The sequence below is a fragment of the Ambystoma mexicanum genome, chromosome 4q (genome assembly GCF_040938575.1).
Source record: "Ambystoma mexicanum isolate Mex_15411 chromosome 4q, UKY_AmexF1_1, whole genome shotgun sequence".
Taxonomy (NCBI): domain Eukaryota; kingdom Metazoa; phylum Chordata; class Amphibia; order Caudata; family Ambystomatidae; genus Ambystoma; species Ambystoma mexicanum.
Window position 1 is genome coordinate 760,396,110 of NC_090928.1, and position 18,446 is coordinate 760,414,555.

General features: G+C 44.1%; 1 protein-coding gene across 1 annotated transcript in view; it reads left to right on the top strand.

Annotated features, from left to right (window-relative positions):
* LOC138467288 (uncharacterized) overlaps positions 1-18,446 on the top strand; it is a 5,113,521-nt gene that overhangs the window by 1,361,050 nt on the left and 3,734,025 nt on the right. The window contains exon 7 of the mRNA XM_069607285.1: positions 14,020-14,100. Coding sequence (XP_069463386.1) covers positions 14,020-14,100 — 81 coding nt within the window. The remainder of the gene's footprint in view (positions 1-14,019; positions 14,101-18,446) is intronic.

Here is an 18,446-nt window from a genome sequence, read left to right on the forward strand (position 1 = left end):
GCCGCTTTGGATAGCTTCAGGTAAACACTAGCAGTGATGGTTGGATAACTAGCAGATTGGAAACTGAATTCTGAGGTTGAATGCAAGAAATAGCTATTTTACATGTAATGAAATTGAGCCAAATGCAGATTCACAGCAAACTTTTCAGCACGCGAGAAACGCGATTAGAGAAAAACTACAAGGAGTTGGAATGTGGTTTGAAAGCAGCTGAGGATGTTAGCTTCAATTTGACACTTACATTTTGTTTTTAGCATGTACGGTTCAGAAGTTCTGAAGGTTTTAGTAGAGGTCGATTTTTTTCAGAAAGAGTCAATGTTTTCAAATGAAAGATGTGCTTTTGAATATTACAAACAATAATTTTCTCGGCACGAAGGAGAATATGAAGATGCAAGATACCCAATGGTACAGCCACCAGAACAGGGAGCCTCCGCTCTGACTTTTGCCCACCAAGACACTTGTCTTTCTTCAGCAAAATATATTAGCCCAAAGATGATATTATCACTACACTTAACAAAGGACTATATGGATGAGGGAAAGATTCAGAACAGACAAAAGAGATTCTACAATACAGTTCTGGATATGTTGGAATGGGTTGGATGGGATTACTTAAGGATAAGAGATTGGCTATGGACAATTGTATGCTAAATACTCACAACTATGGTTTTGGAATAGGCCCGTCAGGATCTGGTCAAAGGTTTTGGACTGGAATTCTGCTAGCCCACCAGACAGGATTCAGGCACCCGGTTCTGCACTCAGCATGGCACTCTGGTCTCTGCACGGCATTCTGGACTGGATTTCGGGAGACGGGTTGGTTCTGGAGTTTACAGCTATCTGGTTTCAGCTCTGCTCTACTGGTTTGGATCTGTGGGTTCTGGCAAGAGTTCTTGGCAAGAAGCAGAAAACAGCACAGCCAGGCGGTTCAATTTTCGATGTGCCCCTTGGAAGTCTGGGGTTAAAATCAGGTTGCAAGATTTTAAAGGCCAAGCTGAGAAAGGTTCAGCTTTGGAATTGGGCCTTCTGCTTTCAGAGTTCTGAAGTCTTGGATCTGGGTTCTCCTGCAGAGCGCTTTGCCAGTAAATCAGTTGATGGGTGGATGTGTGTGTGTCCCTAGGTCCTAAAACAGTTCCAATTTATGTATTTCCCAAAGGGGTGGATAGGCTGATTATACTAAGCCCACCCTCTAGGAATCAGATTGGTCAGAGTATTCCCCCTCTCCTGATTTGAGAAGGAAACCTAGTGTCATAGTGATGCTGCAATTTACAATCCAGGGAAAAACCTCCCCTTTGTTTCTACACAGAAAATCTATTTTCATAGAAAGCATATCTACAATTTCACCAACTTGCTAATAATATATATTCAAATCACATATTTAATAAAGCACGTATCCGTCTGAGTCCCATCTTCTTGAGAGTTTCTGTTCAAAACTGACAGTTTTTCGTGCTTTTGGTTGGTTACCCAGTGTCAGATCTGTACACATTTTTCCACATACATGCGCTTGACATCTGGGCATAATCCTGTAAACTTTCATATTCCTAGCATGATCACAATTGCTACAATATCAACATTTTAGTAGTCCAATCTCTGAATATCGCACAGGATTCAGAGTAGTTTCAAACTGTGAGCAGCATTTTCATATTAACAACCTATAAAATACAGATGTTTCCAAATTGTTTCTATGAGTCTTTTTCCAAAAAGATATTTCCTTGGAATTTCAGATACACATATCAGTCTAGCTCTGCCTCCAAGGTTTGGCTGGGCCAGAGCAACCTGAGCCTCTCTTCCTTGGGCAGTTGGTTTCTGTTGACGCCCGAATTTGCATTTCCTTTCAGTCAAGGGAGCCTTTTGTCCCTACTCAGAGCAACAGGCCAAAATCTCCTCCCACTTCCCTTAACAACTCAATGCCAGTTCCTGAGCCGAGAGCAGGAGGAAGATTCCTTTCTTTGGGGAGAAGCTGTGGAATGTCTTTGAAGTCCAGTGTGGCTGACATGAATTCACGTTTAAAACACGGTTTAAAATGGTCCTTTCTAAAATACAATTTACATTTTCTACAAATGTACACATAGATCTCTTCATTCCAGTCTTTTTAAAACATAGAAATTGAATAGTAGCAACCCATATTGCTTTTGCTGGCAAGTCTCTTCTTTTCTGCAATTTGATTTTAAGACACAAGTTTTAAACTGACAGTATAAGTAATGACAGCTAGGACACAGGCGAGCAACTGTACTGTGCCCATTTCTGACATATTTTTCCCATGCAAGCACCTTTTGAATGTGGATTTTTTTTATGATGAACGGTGTTTCTCCTGACATTGTGCTTATGGGGATTCCTTAAATAAGGTGATGGTGGACACCCCACAAGGATGTTGGATCTTCTCTGCTGTTTGGGAACCATAATTTTGTACTTTCAACCACCAAGGAAAAACGCATTTTAAAACACTTCTGGATTTTCCTGGCAATGCAGCACTGCCTTTTCAAGCAGTTCTATTCGACTCTGTGGGCAGCCCAATGATAGGTTTTGGCAGTGTGGTCTCCTGTTTTACCACTGACATATGCAAAATGGATTGGCTGCCTATTTTTCAGGTTTTCCTGCGCACTTCTCAGAGATTTTTAGCGTGCTTTTTGGCGGCCCTTCTGTTGTTTTTGATAAAAGCAGCACACAGTGATGTTGCAGGGCAGAGCCCGTGGGTCAGAACATCCCACAAGCCCCCCCTTGTGATTTGGCGTTGATCGTCGATCAATGGGAAGTCACAAGACTGGGATGGTCAGTCTCTTTGCTTTTGGTTCCAAAAATGGCAAAGTTCATCATCTTTTCCTCCATCAGGGGTGGATCGACCAGTTCTCCTCGCCCAGTCCTGATGTGAGTATGGAGCGATACTCCGGGCCCCTTGGATCTTTCCTCCCGGTCCCTGGTGGTCCTCCTTGGTTTTTTGGTTTCCATGGTTTCCAATTCTAGGATGACAAAGCAAAAACATATTTGTAGACATTTCCCCAACACTATTAATGTAGTGGGGCGGACACATACATTTTGACAAATCAGGACACATTTTTATATTTGTAAGTTATCAACTATATATGGAATATTTTATAGTTAGAGTTCTAGGGAGCTGGGGTGACCCCCTCTGGGGTTCCCAAAGACTCCTCCAGTTGCTGCAGAGAGTGCCTAGGATGGCAACACTTTAGTAAGTTAATATGGACCCACTTATTTTCCTCCTCTGCCAAACTGCCTTTGGGGATGCAGATTTTGTAGGCGACTGGTGAGATTTTGTCTACAATTTCAAAAGGACCCCTCCAGCTAGGCAAAAATGTTGCACTGTTTGGCCTGGTTCCTTTGGAAATTGTATAAGTAGACCTGGTCTCCTACATTGTATTCTTTTCTGGTAGTCTTTAAGTCATAGTGGGTCTTCATGCTGTCTGCAGATCTTTCTAGATTTTGCTGAGCATAGGCAAAAGCATGTTGAAGGTGTTTTCTTAGATTCTCAACATACTTATGAGTTGTGAAAGCATTGATCAATGTCTGCTCTTGGGTTCTGTAGAGCAGATGCTGGGGAAGCACCATCCTGCGTCCAGGCATCAGCTCAAACTGTGACATTTTAGTTGTAGATGAAGGGGTAGATCTGATGGCCAAGAGGTAATCGAATATCCCAACTTGGCCCAGAATCTGCCACAAACCTTTTTAATATGCTCACAAATATTTCTCTACTGCACCACTAGAGGCTGGCCGGTAAGCAATGTGTAGCTTCCTTTTGACCCCAAGTATCTCCCACACCTTTGTCATTACTTTGCTAGTGAAGTGGCTACCTCGGTCTGACTCGATCCTTTGGGGTAGTCCAAAACGCAAGAAGATGTGGTTGATCATCAGGGCAGCTGCTGTTTCTGCCTTGCAGTTTGGGGCCGGGAGACATTCCACCCACTTAGTAAACAAGCATGTCACGGTCAACATGTACTTGTTCCTCTAGAGGAGCGAATCACGGGCCCGATATAGTCAACTTGTAAATCTGACCAAGGCAGTGTCATCCCACTCTTTTGGAGAGGCGCACGGTGTGTGAGGGATGTTGGTTGAAATTGTGCATACACAAGACACCCTTTCAGGTATTGGTCGAGGTCCTGCCACATGTGTGGCCAGTATGCAACCTCTCTTAAGATTTCAAGTGTTGTATGAAACCCCCTATGACCGGCAGTGGCCGCATCATGGGCGTGACTTAACATCAGGCTTCGGAATGAGGTAGGGACCACCCACTGATCATGGCCAGATAGGGATCTCCTTACCAACAAACCGTCTTGGATTCGTAACATTTTTGGACATTTTATCAACACTCTGAGGTCCTCTTTCCCTATGTAATCAGTATCCGTCAGGGGAAAGTTCTCAGGGTCCTCAATGTGTTGATACAACTTACCAATTATTGGATCCCCTTTTTGAGCCGTAATCAAATCAGCATCTGGGGTCTCCTTACTCCATTGTGAAGTTGAGAGTTCATTGTGAGCATTTGTCTGGGACATAGTGATAGCAGCGACCTGGATTTCCCCCAACAGGGACTCGATCTCAATTAGATCCCCTTGGATGGCTCCGGTTTTAGCCAGCTGATCAGCTAAGTCATTTCCAGTTTTGTCTGGTCCCTCGACTTTAGAATGACCCTTGATCTTTTTCCAGTAGATGGTCATCCCCTTCTAGGTGACCAGATCATCAATATTTTGAATTAATTTCCCATGTTTCAAGGGTTTATTATTAGCACATAACATGCCTCTGGTTTTCCAGTTAACCAGGTGCTCCATGAACCCGTTCCGTACATAATCCAAATCTGTGATTATGACCAGTTTGTTGAGTTGATGTTGGACAGCAGTGAGGATGGCTTGATACACAGCCACCAACTACTCTGCCACTTGACTACTTCGGGGACCAATCTTGTACCCAGCGGAAGGTTCTGGGGTCTCATTCATGCATGCATTCCCTACGCCGGCCTCCAGTTCTTTTTCCCTGTTGTTGTCAACATGGTAAGAGCATCCATCCACATAGACAGTGGGCATTCCCTCACACTTGTCTTCTTCAAAGACTTTGTGTGGGGAATTGAGGTATGCCTCCATGTTGTCCTTGATTTTTAGACTCTCGTCCTCGAGACAGTTTTCTCTGGCACAATCATGCAAGTCAGCCAGACCTTGCGCGATGGGACTCTTCTTGTTTTGGCCATATCTGACCTCCACAGGAAAGCCTTGCATTGACAGAATCCAGGAAGTAATTTGGGAATTACTCGCATTTCCGGCCCGGATTCTGTCACTTTGCAGATATTGCAAACGCTGGTGTGGAGTCTCCACTATGATGTGTTCCCCCCCCTGGATAAATGGGTGGTAATTCTTCAATGCCCACACCGTTGCCAGGAGTGCCTTCTCACAATCGTTGAATTTTTCCTCCACAGAGGATAAAGTTTTACTCGCATAGGAGATTACTTTATTGACCTCGTCATGCTTTTGGTATAATACTGCAGTCAAGCATGTATTAGAGAACCCTGTCTCCAAGAAGAACTCCTTGTTTTTGACAGGGTAAGCTTGACAAGGTGCTTGTGAGAGGCTTCTTTTGAGTTGTCCTACTGCCTCGGCTTGTTCTGGACCCCACTCCCACTTGACCCCCCCCTTCAAAAGATGGATCAGGGGTCTTGTGATCTCTGCATAGTCCTCAATGAACTTTCTACTGTAATTAGTCAGTCCAAGGAGGCTCCTTAGTTCCCGCAGAGTTGTGGGGTCTTTCAATTTCTGGAGTGCTTCCACTTTCTTTTCCTGGGGACAGAGACCCTGAGGAGTAATCTCATGCCCCAAGAAGTTGACACAGGTTCTACACCACTGTGCCTTTTGAAAGGAAGGTTTTGCTCCGGCGGCCCTCAACTGTGTCAGAACATAATGGATCTCTGCTATGTGTTCCTCCACAGTTGAGATTTTGATGAGAACATCATCTACATAGGCCAGGTTACCCCTCTCACCCAGGTCGGGCATGGCCGTATGTAGAAAAATGTTGAACTCATTGCCGGAGTTGAGGTATCCGAAGGGAGTCCAGGTCCATGTGTACTGCTGGCCCCCAAAGGTAAAAGCCAGCTTGTATTGGTCCTCCCTACTGACAGGTACAGTCCAGTATCCATTGGTCAGGTCTATTGACGTGAATACCTGTGGCCCCTGGATCTGGGCCAGCCCTTGGTTAATGTAGGGAGGAGGCCATCAGGAAGTATGGACCCGTTTGTTGAGCTCCCTAAGGTCGGCACAGAGTCTCCACTGGCCGTTTGGCTTCAATATCCCCAGCACCGGATTATTGAAGGTGCTGTGGACTGGACGGATTATCCCACGGGACTCAAGGTTCTTCATTATTTCAGTAAAGGACTCCATTGATGCGAGAGGCAAGCGATATTGCTTACCAAACACTGGAGTCATGCCAGGGTCCATGGGAATTGTTGTTGTGTGGATGTCGGTGCGACCACAGTCATATGAGTCCACCGCAAAGAGATCTTGAAAATCCAAGAAAACTTGTTTCAATTTTTGCTTTTGCTCCAGAGTCTCACAGGCATCAGCTAGGTTGACTCTCTCTTCAACCATTTGCCTGAAGCCTGGAAAGACATCTGGTTTTGCTGTCTCAGCGGCTTCCTCCAGCTGGGTGGAGAAGTCCCTGGTCAAAGTGCTGATTTGGACTGGTGGCTTCAGGTGGGGAAGGCAGCCCTCATGGACCTGGAAAATCACCTCATCCCTCCTGAAGTCACAGGTCACATCTTCCTTACCATAAGGGCAGAAAGTGTACACCAGGAAATTCCCCCCATGACGGGTAAAGATCCTGTCTGGTGTTGTGTTGTCATCACTGTCACTGTCAAAACAGTCCTTGGGGATTGGTCCTAACAGTTCGTTGCCTAAATCTATGGAAAAATGTCGGTCATCAACCGCCATTCCAATAATGGTGCCTGCGTCTAGAGTGATACTCTTTAAGTCGCTGTTATCCACCTCTATTGGAATGGTGTAGTGTTCTATATTGACTAGTGGTGTTGAGTTTACCCCCAACCCTTGCTGTTGCTTTACATTCTCCAAATCTAAAATGGGGGCAACCTTCACCTCTGCCACCTTAGCAGCAGCACTGGTGTTGGTTGTTTTGGGGCTTTTTGTATTATTTTTGTTTTCTATGGGCTTTTGCACCTCATAAATTCGAGTGGCCTATTCAATGACCCAGTCCAGTGATCTTTTCTCATGAAAATCTCTCACTAGCTGGGTCATGATGTACTTTGGTAGACCGTGGAAAAAAGTATCGACAAATTCTTTGCTTCTGGTGGTCTGCACAAAGGCACGCATTTAATTCCTGCACAAATTCTTGTGGGGCCTGATCCTCCCCACATTGCAAGTTGTAGGCTGCCTTGCGAGCCTCCTGAGGATTTCTGTGCACAGAAAAATGCTTCAAAATGGCCGCCCTATATGTGAACCATCTAGAATGATTTTGGTCCTTCAGCCCTGCGAAGAAGCTGGAGTATTCTGGTGAGAAGGTCCATCATATCATATCATATCATATCATATCATTTCACATATTGAATACAGCTTTGGCTGTCATTCAAATGGAAAGTTTCCATTATCTGCTCAAAGAGCCCTCAATGCTCCCAAACAGAATACTTAGCGTTCTAATGATAAGGCGTGATGATGCTCCTTATCGTCTTGATCTGCTTTAAGGGGTCCTTAAGCAAGGCCCTTTTTTGCCTTATTGGCCTTCTTGGTTCGGGTAACCCTGGTCCATTCCTCCTCTGACTCAGAGGCACTGCTCCCAGAGGTGCCCGTCTGGTCTTCTAGGCTCTCGCGGATTCTGCGAGCCTGGGAATGGCTGGCAGAATGTGGGGACCTAGTCTTCTGTGTCCTGCAGCGCTCAGAGGAGTCTTCTGATTCCTCCTTGGTCCCAGGATTTGATGAGTACCCCCCTTCAGTGTCCTAGCTGGGCAGAGGTTTTCAGGATGCCCTTAGTGGGCCTACTCTCATGGAGTTCCCCACTAAATTTCACAGTACTTGGGTACCCATACCTAGATGCCCGCCGATCCATTCCTGGGAGGTGCTGGTCTATGAGCCCCATATTTCTGATTGGATTGAATACTGCTAACCCCGTGGCCCTTGGCTCATGTGCGCCAGTGGACACGGGGGTGGCAGAGTCCAGAGATTGGAAGAGGTGAAGGCCTCTGGTACTAGGGTTCCTGAGGTTACGCTCAGGTGTTTCCCTTTCCCAGTGAACCTCATCTCTTTCAGCCCCTGCTCCCTGTTGCCGTGCAAGAACCTGAGCTTTCTGTTCCTTAATCAAGGCCTTACTAGTCTCTATCAATCTCTCTTGCATGACTACCTGTCTGTGGAGCCTGTCATTGTTCTCACAGAAAGCCTCATTTTCTCTCTGCTTCCTGGGTTGTTTTTGAGTACTGGGCCAGTCTTTGCTGGAGGAGGGTTACCTTCTGAGTCCTGTCCATACTGGCCTGGTCCTTCCTTGCTAGAGCCTCCTCCACCCGCCTTGTGTGCTCTAACAATCTTTCATGCTCTTTTTGGAGGTCACCCAGTCCCTGAAGGGCCAGGTGATTTTCTTCTACTTTCTCTTTTAAGTGACAGACTTCCTGGCCTAAGGTGTCCCTTTCCTGAGCAAGAGCCTGCCTCTGTGTCGCCAGGTCGTCCCTCTGTCTTTGAAGCGCACCAGCTTTCTGGCGCTCTTCATCAAATTCTGCCTGGGTATCCAGGTCTTTCAAGATCAATTTATTGCTCTCCTCTTTCTCTCTGTCAAGGTGGCTTTGCAGGGTGGCTACCTGCTCTGTGCATGCCCTGTTGAAATGCATTTGTTGCTCCAGCTTTGTCTGGACCTAAAGGTTTCTTTAAATGTGGTACGGGTAACTTTTGCAAGTTCACAATATGTTCTGATACCTTCACCTGCCACAATGGGCTCTTTATTCAAATCCGTGATTTTATCAATTGCAAACCAAATTATGTAGTGTATGGGATTCTCTGCATATGTGGCAAAGTTTATGTGGGCTCCACTATAAGGGAATTACGGACACGTATTAAAGAACATTTTGCCCATTTCAAAAGTGCAGACTCGAAATTGCCCATTTCCATTAATTGGCAAGAACACCACCAAATGGACAATGTGAGAGATATCAGGTTCATTGGTCTTATTCAAGCAAGGGCTCATCCGAGGGGGGGTGACTGCCTTGCACTTTTACGACAACTGGAAGCATGCACCATTTGCTGACTTCGGTGTACAACTTTAGGTTTAAACAAAGACACTGAATTACATGTCTTCCTGTAAATGGGCATTTGTACGTGGTTTCCATATATCGCAACAGATTTGGTTCTTTCCCCTTTGTGGGGTAGGTTTAGCAGCAAGCTGCTATATGTGTGTGGCATTGGTAGAGCCTGGCGCCTGTTGTACTGTCGGGACTGCACCAATCAGCCAATGATTTTGCAAATGGTTAACCTCTCACACCTATATTTTCAATGTTTCACTCCGTCAGCCAAACTGCAGATTTTAAGTTCAGGTTCCAACTCCTTTCATATAGCATCATGTGTATCAACTCAATCGCACTTGTTCCCTAACTTTTGAACACTTTTTGTTACCAATACTGCGTCGTTGTCACTTAGGATGGATGATCCAATATATTTCACAATACTTGTGGTTCGTATCGGATTTGCTGTATTTGTTTTGGTACCAAGACTTTACATTGACAGGTCGTGCCAGTATTGTGGTTTATACTGATTGTCCAACAGCGTTTCAGCTTTTCTTGATCACATGATCGAACAATGGCACGTGATCCGTGACTCGCTATCCACGCATTAGGTGCTTTCCTTAACTTACATAAGCAGTCTCTGGACGAGCGCTACGCGAATTGATGCTTTCCGAACGGCACCAACCGACGTTAGAATATTTTGGGTAAGGCAGCTGCGCACGTATGTTGTGTGTGGCTGCAACTCATTATTATAGAACTCTTTAACACGTACGCCTAATGTTAATGTTGGCTTTTTAGACCAGGCCATTTATGGGCCAGCTGTTTACGATTGTGATCGACTGGCTTAACACAGCTATTGTATTGCTGCAAACAATCAACAGTACGCGTACAGGTAATGTTACGTTTAGCTGCATTTGAATTTGGGTTTTGGAATGTGTCTCAAATGACTTTTATGGAACGCAAACGGGCACAATGAATCTTTATTTTCTATTTAGCACACAGGATATCAGAATCTTGATTTTTGATCCGTTTGCAACACTGATTCAGCTCAGAGGATCAGTGGATGGAATTATCTTTAGGTAACCTACCATTTATTATGCCTTGGTAGCACTTCGGTAAATATGCCTGTAATTGGTTATCACATAATTTTTATTACCCTACTGCATGACACCAGTTAAAACGCGCCGCACAACCTGGATGACATTGGTACACCTAGGGGTAGTAATGATATTAGCACACACCCGAAGACTTAACATGGCTCACTTATGTCTACATAAATTGGCTGACGGGTGCAGAAGGTGATACGACAGTCGGAGGCGCTGGGCTCGGGCCAGTGTTACACTTGGACTCATGCTTCACTAACTGAGCACATGCTATAGATACCATTCTAATCACATGTAACAAAACAATCTTTCACATCTGCTGATACTGTTGCTCAACGTGTACTTATTTTCTTTCTTTTGTGCCTTATGGGACTGTTGTTCTTGATGACATGTTCCTGCCTTTCTATGCACAATGGGACTTGGTAATGTATATTATGTTACAAAAATGTTTCATTATGGTTTATGTTAACCCTGTGACTTATGCCCATGATCCCATATTTTTGGTTATTGGTACCTTAATTTTTATTTATCAAATCTCTGTATCATGTGTGTATATGATTTCATCTTTTGATATTATAATATATTTGTAATACACAGAGCTTTGCCTTGAAAAAGACCAGTGGAGGTCGAAACACGTGTTGGCAAATTTCTCTGGCAATTAAACGCAAATAGGCAAATTTCTCTGGTAATTGAACGCAAACAAAATACTCATCCAAGTCTCCTTCGAGAAGCACTCTTCTATACTGACATTAGCATTTGTGACATTAGGAATTGCTCATCAAACATGCTTGTTCTTACCTTTGTGAAATAGCAGCGCATCCAATTGGTGGAACAATAACTGTATTTTGTTTCTATGCTAAATACTCACAACTATGGTTTTGGAATAGGCCCGTCAGGATCTGGTCAAAGGTTTTGGACTGGAATTCTGCTAGCCCATCAGGCAGGATTCAGGCACCCGGTTCTGCACTCAGCACAGTACTCTGGTCTCTGGACGACACTCTGGACTGGATCTGACGGGTTGGTTCTGGAGTTTACAGCTATCTGGTTTCAGCTCTGCTCTACTGGTTTGGATCTGTGGGTTCTGGCAAGAGTTCTTGGCAAGAAGCAGAAAACAGCACAGCCAGGCTGTTCAATTTTTGATGTGCCCCTTGGAAGTCTGGGGTTGAAATCAGGTTGCATGATTTTAAAGGCCAAGCTGAGAAAGGTTCAACTTTGGAATTGGGCCTTCTGCTTTCAGAGTTCTGAAGTCTTGGATCTGGGTTCTCCTGCAGAGCGCTTTGCCAGTAAATCAGTTGATGGGTTAATGTGTGTGTGTGTCCCTAGGTCCTAAAACAGTCCCTATTTATGTATTTCCCAAAGGGGTGGATAGTCTGATTATACTAAGCCCACCCTCTAGGAATCCGATTGGTCAGAGTATTCCCCCTCTCCTGATTTGCGAAGGAAACCTAGTGTCATAGTGATTCTGCAATTTACAATCCAGGGAAAAACCTCCCCTTTGTTTCTACACAGAAAAACTATTTTTCATAGAAAGGATATCTACAATATCACCAACTTGCTAATAATACATACTCACATCACATATTTAATAAAGCACGTATCTGTCCGAGTCCCATCTTCTTGAGAGTTTTGGTTCAAAACTGACAGTTTTTCGCACTTTTAGTTGGTTACCCAGTGTCAGAGCTGTACACATTTTTCCACATACATGCGCAGGACATCTGGGCATAATCCTGTAAACTTTCATATTCCTAGCTTGATCACAATTGCTACAATATCAACATTTTAGTAGTCCGGTCTGTGAATATCGCACAGGGTTCAGAGTAGTTTCAAACTGTGAGCAGCATTTTCATATTAACAACCTATAAAATACAGATTTTTCCAAATTGTTCACAGTTTTCTATGAGTCTTTTTCCAAAAAGATATTTCCTTGGAATTTCAGATACACATATCAGTCTAGCTCCGCCCCCAAGGTCTGGCTGGGCCAGAACAACCTGAGCCTCTCTTCCTTGGGCAGTTGGTTTCTGTTGATGCCCAAATTTGCATTTCCTTTCAGTCAAGGGAGCCTTTTGTCCCTACTCAGAGCAACAGGCCAAAATCTGCTCCAACTTCCCTTAACAACTCAATGCCAGTTCCTGAGCAGAGATTAGGAGGAAGATTCCTTTGTTTCAGGAGAAGCTGTGGAATGTCTTTGAAGTCCAGTGTGGCTAACATTAATTCACTTTTAAAACACTGTTTCTTTTCTAAAATACAATTTACATTTTCTACAAATATACACATAGATCTCTTCATTCCAGTCTTTTTAAAACATAGAAATTGAATTGTAGCAACCCATATTGCTTTTGCTGGCAAGTCTCTTCTTTTCTACAATTTGATTTTAAGACACAAGTTTTAAACTGACATTATAAGTAATGACAGCTAGGACGCAGGCGAGCGCCGGTACTGCGCCCATTTCTGACATATTTTTCCCATGCAAGCAGCTTTTGAATGTGAATTTTTTTATGATGAAAGGTGTTTCTCCTGACATTGTGCTTATGGGGATTCCTTAAATAAGGTGATGGTGAACACCCCACAAGGATGTTGGATCTTCTCTGCTGTTTGGGAACCATGATTTTGCACTTTCAACCACCAAGGAAAAACGGATTTTAAAACACTTCTGGATTTTCCTGGCAATGCAGCACTGCCTTTTCAAGCAGTTCTAATCCACTCTGTGGGCAGCCCAATGATAGGTTTTGGTAGTGTGATCTCCTGTTTTACCACTGACATAGGCAAAATGGATTGGCGGCCTATTTTTCAGGTTTTCCTGCGCACTTCTCAGAGATTTTTAGCATGTTTTTTCCGGCCCTTCTGTTGTTTTTGATGAAAGCAGCACACAGTGATGTTGCAGGGCAGAGCCCGTGGGTCAGAACATCCCACACATCACTTCTTCTCTTCGATGAGCTTTCATCCAGCTTTTTGACTGCCATTTGCTCTTCCATTTTCTTTCCATCATCTTTAAATGTCTTCATGATATCTTGCTTCCCTGATTACCTTTTACTCTCCCCCTCACCCTCTTTGTTCTTTGTCCAGCATTATTCTCACCATACCTAAACCCCTGAGTACTTTCTCTTGCTTCCGCTCATTTTTATTTTTGTCATCTAAACATTGGAATTCTCTCCCTTTTACTGTTCGTTCTTTACCCTCTTACTACATTTCCCACACAAACTTGAAAGACCATGGGCTTCATTATGAGGACGGCGGTAACCGGATAGCACTACCAGCGGGCTGCTGCCGTCCCCATAACACTGAATCCGCTGCCTGATATCTCGGTGCCACCGGGACATTACAAGTCCCGGCAGCCTGGGATATCAGGTGGCGGGTTTGTGAAGTCTCCATTCGTGTGGAGTTCCACAGGACTCCACAGGAATGGGTTCACGGAAGCATCGGCACCATTGTTAGCGGTGTCAGTGCTTCCGTGACTACTCTGCTTTCCCGGGCAGTTGCGCCTGGCAGGTCAGACCAGCAAACTCTGAATGAGGCCCCATCTATTTTCCAGCCTTTCTGACATCTAACGATTCTATTCTGTTCTATTTGTTCATGTACCATTCTCATTGTTTTGTACCATTTCTCTGTGTAAAGTGCTTTGACGAAAGCGCTATATAAATGACAGTTAATACAAATACCTCTCTGAAGTCTAGAAAAAAATGCAATAAAAGAACAAAAAGTCAATATTCTAACTGTTTATTGCAGAGCCCCCAGAACATACAGAAGAGGTAACTGATATTGAAATGGCAATTACAGAACCATCTACAGCAGTTAAAAGAATTCAAAGTAAGTAAGAAGATTAACAGAAAATATTTGGTTAGAAATAAATTATAATTTAATTTTCACGCTCAGATTTTCATACATGTTATCTTTCATATGTCTAATTAAATATCTGTCCACACAGAAAAGGAATAATACATCCACTTTATGTCAGGACACTCAGACAATGTGATGCTGATAGAAGGAACATCTTTTTTGAAGTGTTGAATGAATTAAATAAAAATGAAAACTGATAGTGCCACATCAGCAGGTGCCTAATGCTCCAAATTTATAATGTCAAAATGTTCCTTATTATAGGATTACGGTTTCCCGTAATGATAAAAAAAACCTGAGTAGTAGTACCCAAAACACTAATTAAAGGATTTATGCATTTAAATGATCTGATTGAGGTGGGAGTCCACTTCTTCCCTCATGACTCTGTGTCTGTCTTTTCTGAATCTAGGCACTGTGAAGGCATCATGAAGTACGACACAGACAACAGATTCAAGATTCAAAATAAAGTAATTTATTAACTCAAATGCCAGGATAGTAGAAGGCCTAGGTTGCCCTATAGTAAGGAGGGATTTCCCTACCTGAATGAAACTAAGGAAAATCTGAGTGAAAGAGTTAAACTTCAAAGTCTGTCTGTGTCGAAAACCTATGCTTGCCTTCACAACTAAAACTAAACAATTTGCAGGGATGTCAAAATTTAACGAAATGGTGATCAACACAATGTTCTGGACTTCTTCCAGCGCATAGCTTCTTTTCCAGCTCCCCTTCCTAAGTTCAAGAAAGTTCAACAAAAGTCTCAAAATGACCTTCTCACGCTCAAGGTAATACAGTTACTTACAATCTTTGGGGGTACCTTTCCCAACTCCAAGGTAACACAGTTCAAAGCATAGAGGTCTTGAGGGTCCGTCCTCACGACAGAATTTGTAGTTCTTCAACTCTCAGGGTTTCCTCCCCCAAGATTAGCAACTTGTTTTTCAGGTTCAGTCTTTTCAAAATTCAACACAAATCTAGGTCCAGTTGACCCTTCTTTTGCTTTGCTCCAAAAGTTGATTTGCAATAATTTTCTTTAATGTCTTCAATTCTTTTTTTTCAAAAACTTTATTTTCATTTTCACAGTACAATCGTAGTTACTACACATTAGTTTCATGGTAGCTTCCACATTTAACTTTCCCCAGCTTTGTGCTTCCCACCTCCCCGCTCCCCTTCCCACCCTATCCCCAAATGACATAAGTTGGTTTCTGCATTATTTGGTTGAGTAATGGCTGTGAAGTATTCCTTCTCAAGGCCTAGATTTAAGTGGCTACTTTCTTATTTTCGGTTTCAGCCCCACATGTTTTTAATTCAAGATTATTCTCAGTAGCATTGGTTTGTAATGTTAGGCTTCCCTATCTTTGACAAATTCTATGAATGGTTCCCATGTCGCCAGGAATTTCTGGTATTTGCCTTCCCTCAGTGCCCCCACTTTTTCCAAGGCCAGTACATTCCAAATTTTTACCCACCAACATGCTATTATACAGCCTTGTATGTTTTTCCACCCTTGGGCTAAGGTCATCCTTGCCGCCATTAGTAGTTGCATGACGAGAAAGGCATTATTTGCTGTTGCTGTGTAAATTCCCTCCATCACCGTCCCAGCAATACCACTTTTGGTATGAGTGGGAGTTGTTTCCCTGTGATTTATTTTATGTGCCCCAGGACTTGCTTCCAGAATATTTACACTTTGGGGCAGGTCCACCACATCGGGTATAAGTCCCCTCTGTCCCCACATTATCTCCAACAGGTGGGGGGTAGGAAGGGTTCATTTTGTGTAGCCTGTGTGGGATCAGATACCACCTATAGCATAGTTTGTAAGCCGTTTCTTTAACTGCGGTGCATGTGGATGTCTTTTGTGCCCTCCTCCATATCTGTCCCCATTTCTTTTTCCCTCTCCCAATTGTCTTTGTATGAAAGTTGATCACCTTCTTGTGCTTTGTCTAATAATGTATACAGTTTGGATAGTGCCCTTGTCATATCTCTTTCTTGCAGAGTCAGTCCCAACCCTATCGGGGTTCTAGAGGCCGCCTTCCTAACCTCTTTCTGAGATATCCAATGCCTGACTTGTATGTACGTGTATCATTCTTTCTCCCTAACTCCGAATTTCTGTTTGCATTCCTCAAATGTGAGGGTTTTCCTGCCTGGTAGAAATCTTTTAAATGGAGTGTTTGTGCTTGTCCCCAGTTGTCCCAGAACTACTTCTTCCTCCCAGGGGTAAAATCTTGACTGTGTGCCATTGGGGTGAAGGGTCCCAGACGCGGTGAAATGTGACGTCTTCAGAGTGCTCTATTCCAGCCTTTCAGTGACACCCGCATGGCTTCTAGTAAGTGTCCCTCTGCTCCCCTGGTCCGGGCGGGTAGTGCATGTAATGTTCCCAGGGGGATGGTGGTACCCCTTGCTCGATGCCCACCCAGCCTTTCATTGTGTCCTCTCCCATCCACTTCATCATAGGTGCCACTTGCGCGGCTAATATATATCTTCCAATGTCGGGGACCCCGAGTCCACCCAAGAGGGGCAGTCTGGTCAGGATGTTCTTTTGTAACCTGGGTTTTTTCCCGTACCACACAAAGGTGGAGACCTCCTTCTGTAGAGCCTTAATCATTTTGGTGGGGACCTCCACTGGGAGGGAGCTTACCAGATAGAGGAGCCGGGGCAATAGTGTCATTTTAATTGCTGTGATGCGTGCAAACCATGATAGTTCCTGTGCGTCCCAGCTGTGTAGGTCTTCTTTTAGTTGTTTCCATAAGGGGATTATGTTAGCTCTGTACAGACTTATGTAGTCTTTGGTTAGTTGTATTCCCAGATAATCTATTGCTTCGGGATCCCAGATTAGGGGGTACTGTGCCCTCAACATTTCTATTTCCCCTGCTTCCTCTGTGATGTTCAGGGCTTTGGATTTAGTGAAGTTTATCGTGAAGCCTAAGACTCCGGTGAAGGTCTGAAGTGCTCCCAATGCCCTGGGGAGTGAACCAATGCTATCTCTAAGAAACAGTAGGATATCGTCAGCATATAGTGCTATTTTATGTGTTACCTCTCCCCCATTCACCGCAACTATTTCCCGGTCTTGTCTAATAATTTCTGTTATCGGCTCCAACACCATTGCAAATATTAGGTGGGAGAGTGGACATCCCTGTCGGGTGCCTCTCTGTATATTTATTTTTGCTGTGTTTTTTTTTATTGACCATGAAGGTTGCGGAAGCGAGTTGGAAGTTGCCAAGGACCATTTTGATAAAGGTGGGGTTGCAGCTGAATTTCTTTAAGACTATTTCCAAATATGTCCTGTCTAAGCTGTCAAAGGCGCGGTGTGGGTCTAGGGCTGCTATGGAGAATTTTTGGCCCGTCCTGATTCTCAGGTCGATAATATCTACTGCTCGCCTGACATTATTCTGGGTGTGTCAACCCATTATGAAACCCGCTTGATCTTCGTGGATTATTTTGGGCAGCACTGTCATTAACCTTGTTGCCAGGATTTTGGCGTACAGTTTGGCATCGCAATTTAGCAGTAATATCGGGCGATAGCTGGTGCAGTCCGTGGGGACCTTGCCTCGTTTTAGTATCAGCGCCGCAATCGATCTCCTCATGTCTGGTGTGACCGTGCTGTTTTTCCTGATGTGATTGAAGAGTTTAGTCAGTGGTCCCAGGAGTTGGTTCCGGAATGTCTTGTAGTATCCGTTCCCCAACCTGTACGGTCCCGGGTTCTTGTTTGGGGGTAGATGTGATATGGCATCATTTATTTCTTGTGCAGTTATGGGGACTTGTAGTTTGATATTGTCTTCTTCTGTAATATGGGGCAGGGAGAACGTCGACATGTAATGTATTTGTTTTTGCAGGGGAGGTCCTCCCTTTGCAGGAGGTCCTGGTGGAAGTTTTGCATCATGTTTAGTTTATCTTGCTTTGATGTGCATAGTTCCCCTTTGTGGTGTCTAAGCCATGCTATGTAATTGCGGGTCCTTTGTGCAGTTTAGCTGCCAGGAATCTATTGGCTTTTCCCCCGTGGGCGTAATAGGATTGTTTAGTGCGAAGCAGGGCATGTGCTGTGCGGTCCGCCACGTGGGCTCTCAGCTGGGCTCTTATTTTTCAGAGGATTTGCAATGTTTTAAAGGATTGCCTAGCTTTGTGTCGTGTTTCGGCCTCCTGTAATTCTGCTTCAAGTTTCTTCCAGAGGAGCCCTCTTTCTCGTATATTTGCTGACGCTTGTGATATGAACTCCCCCTGATAACCGCTTTTCCCGCATCCCAGATCACCCCCACACTGTTTACCCGTTGTCATTTTCTTGGAAATGGTTATTTAGTGTTTCCTCCATATGCGCCCTGATTGCGATATCTTTCAGT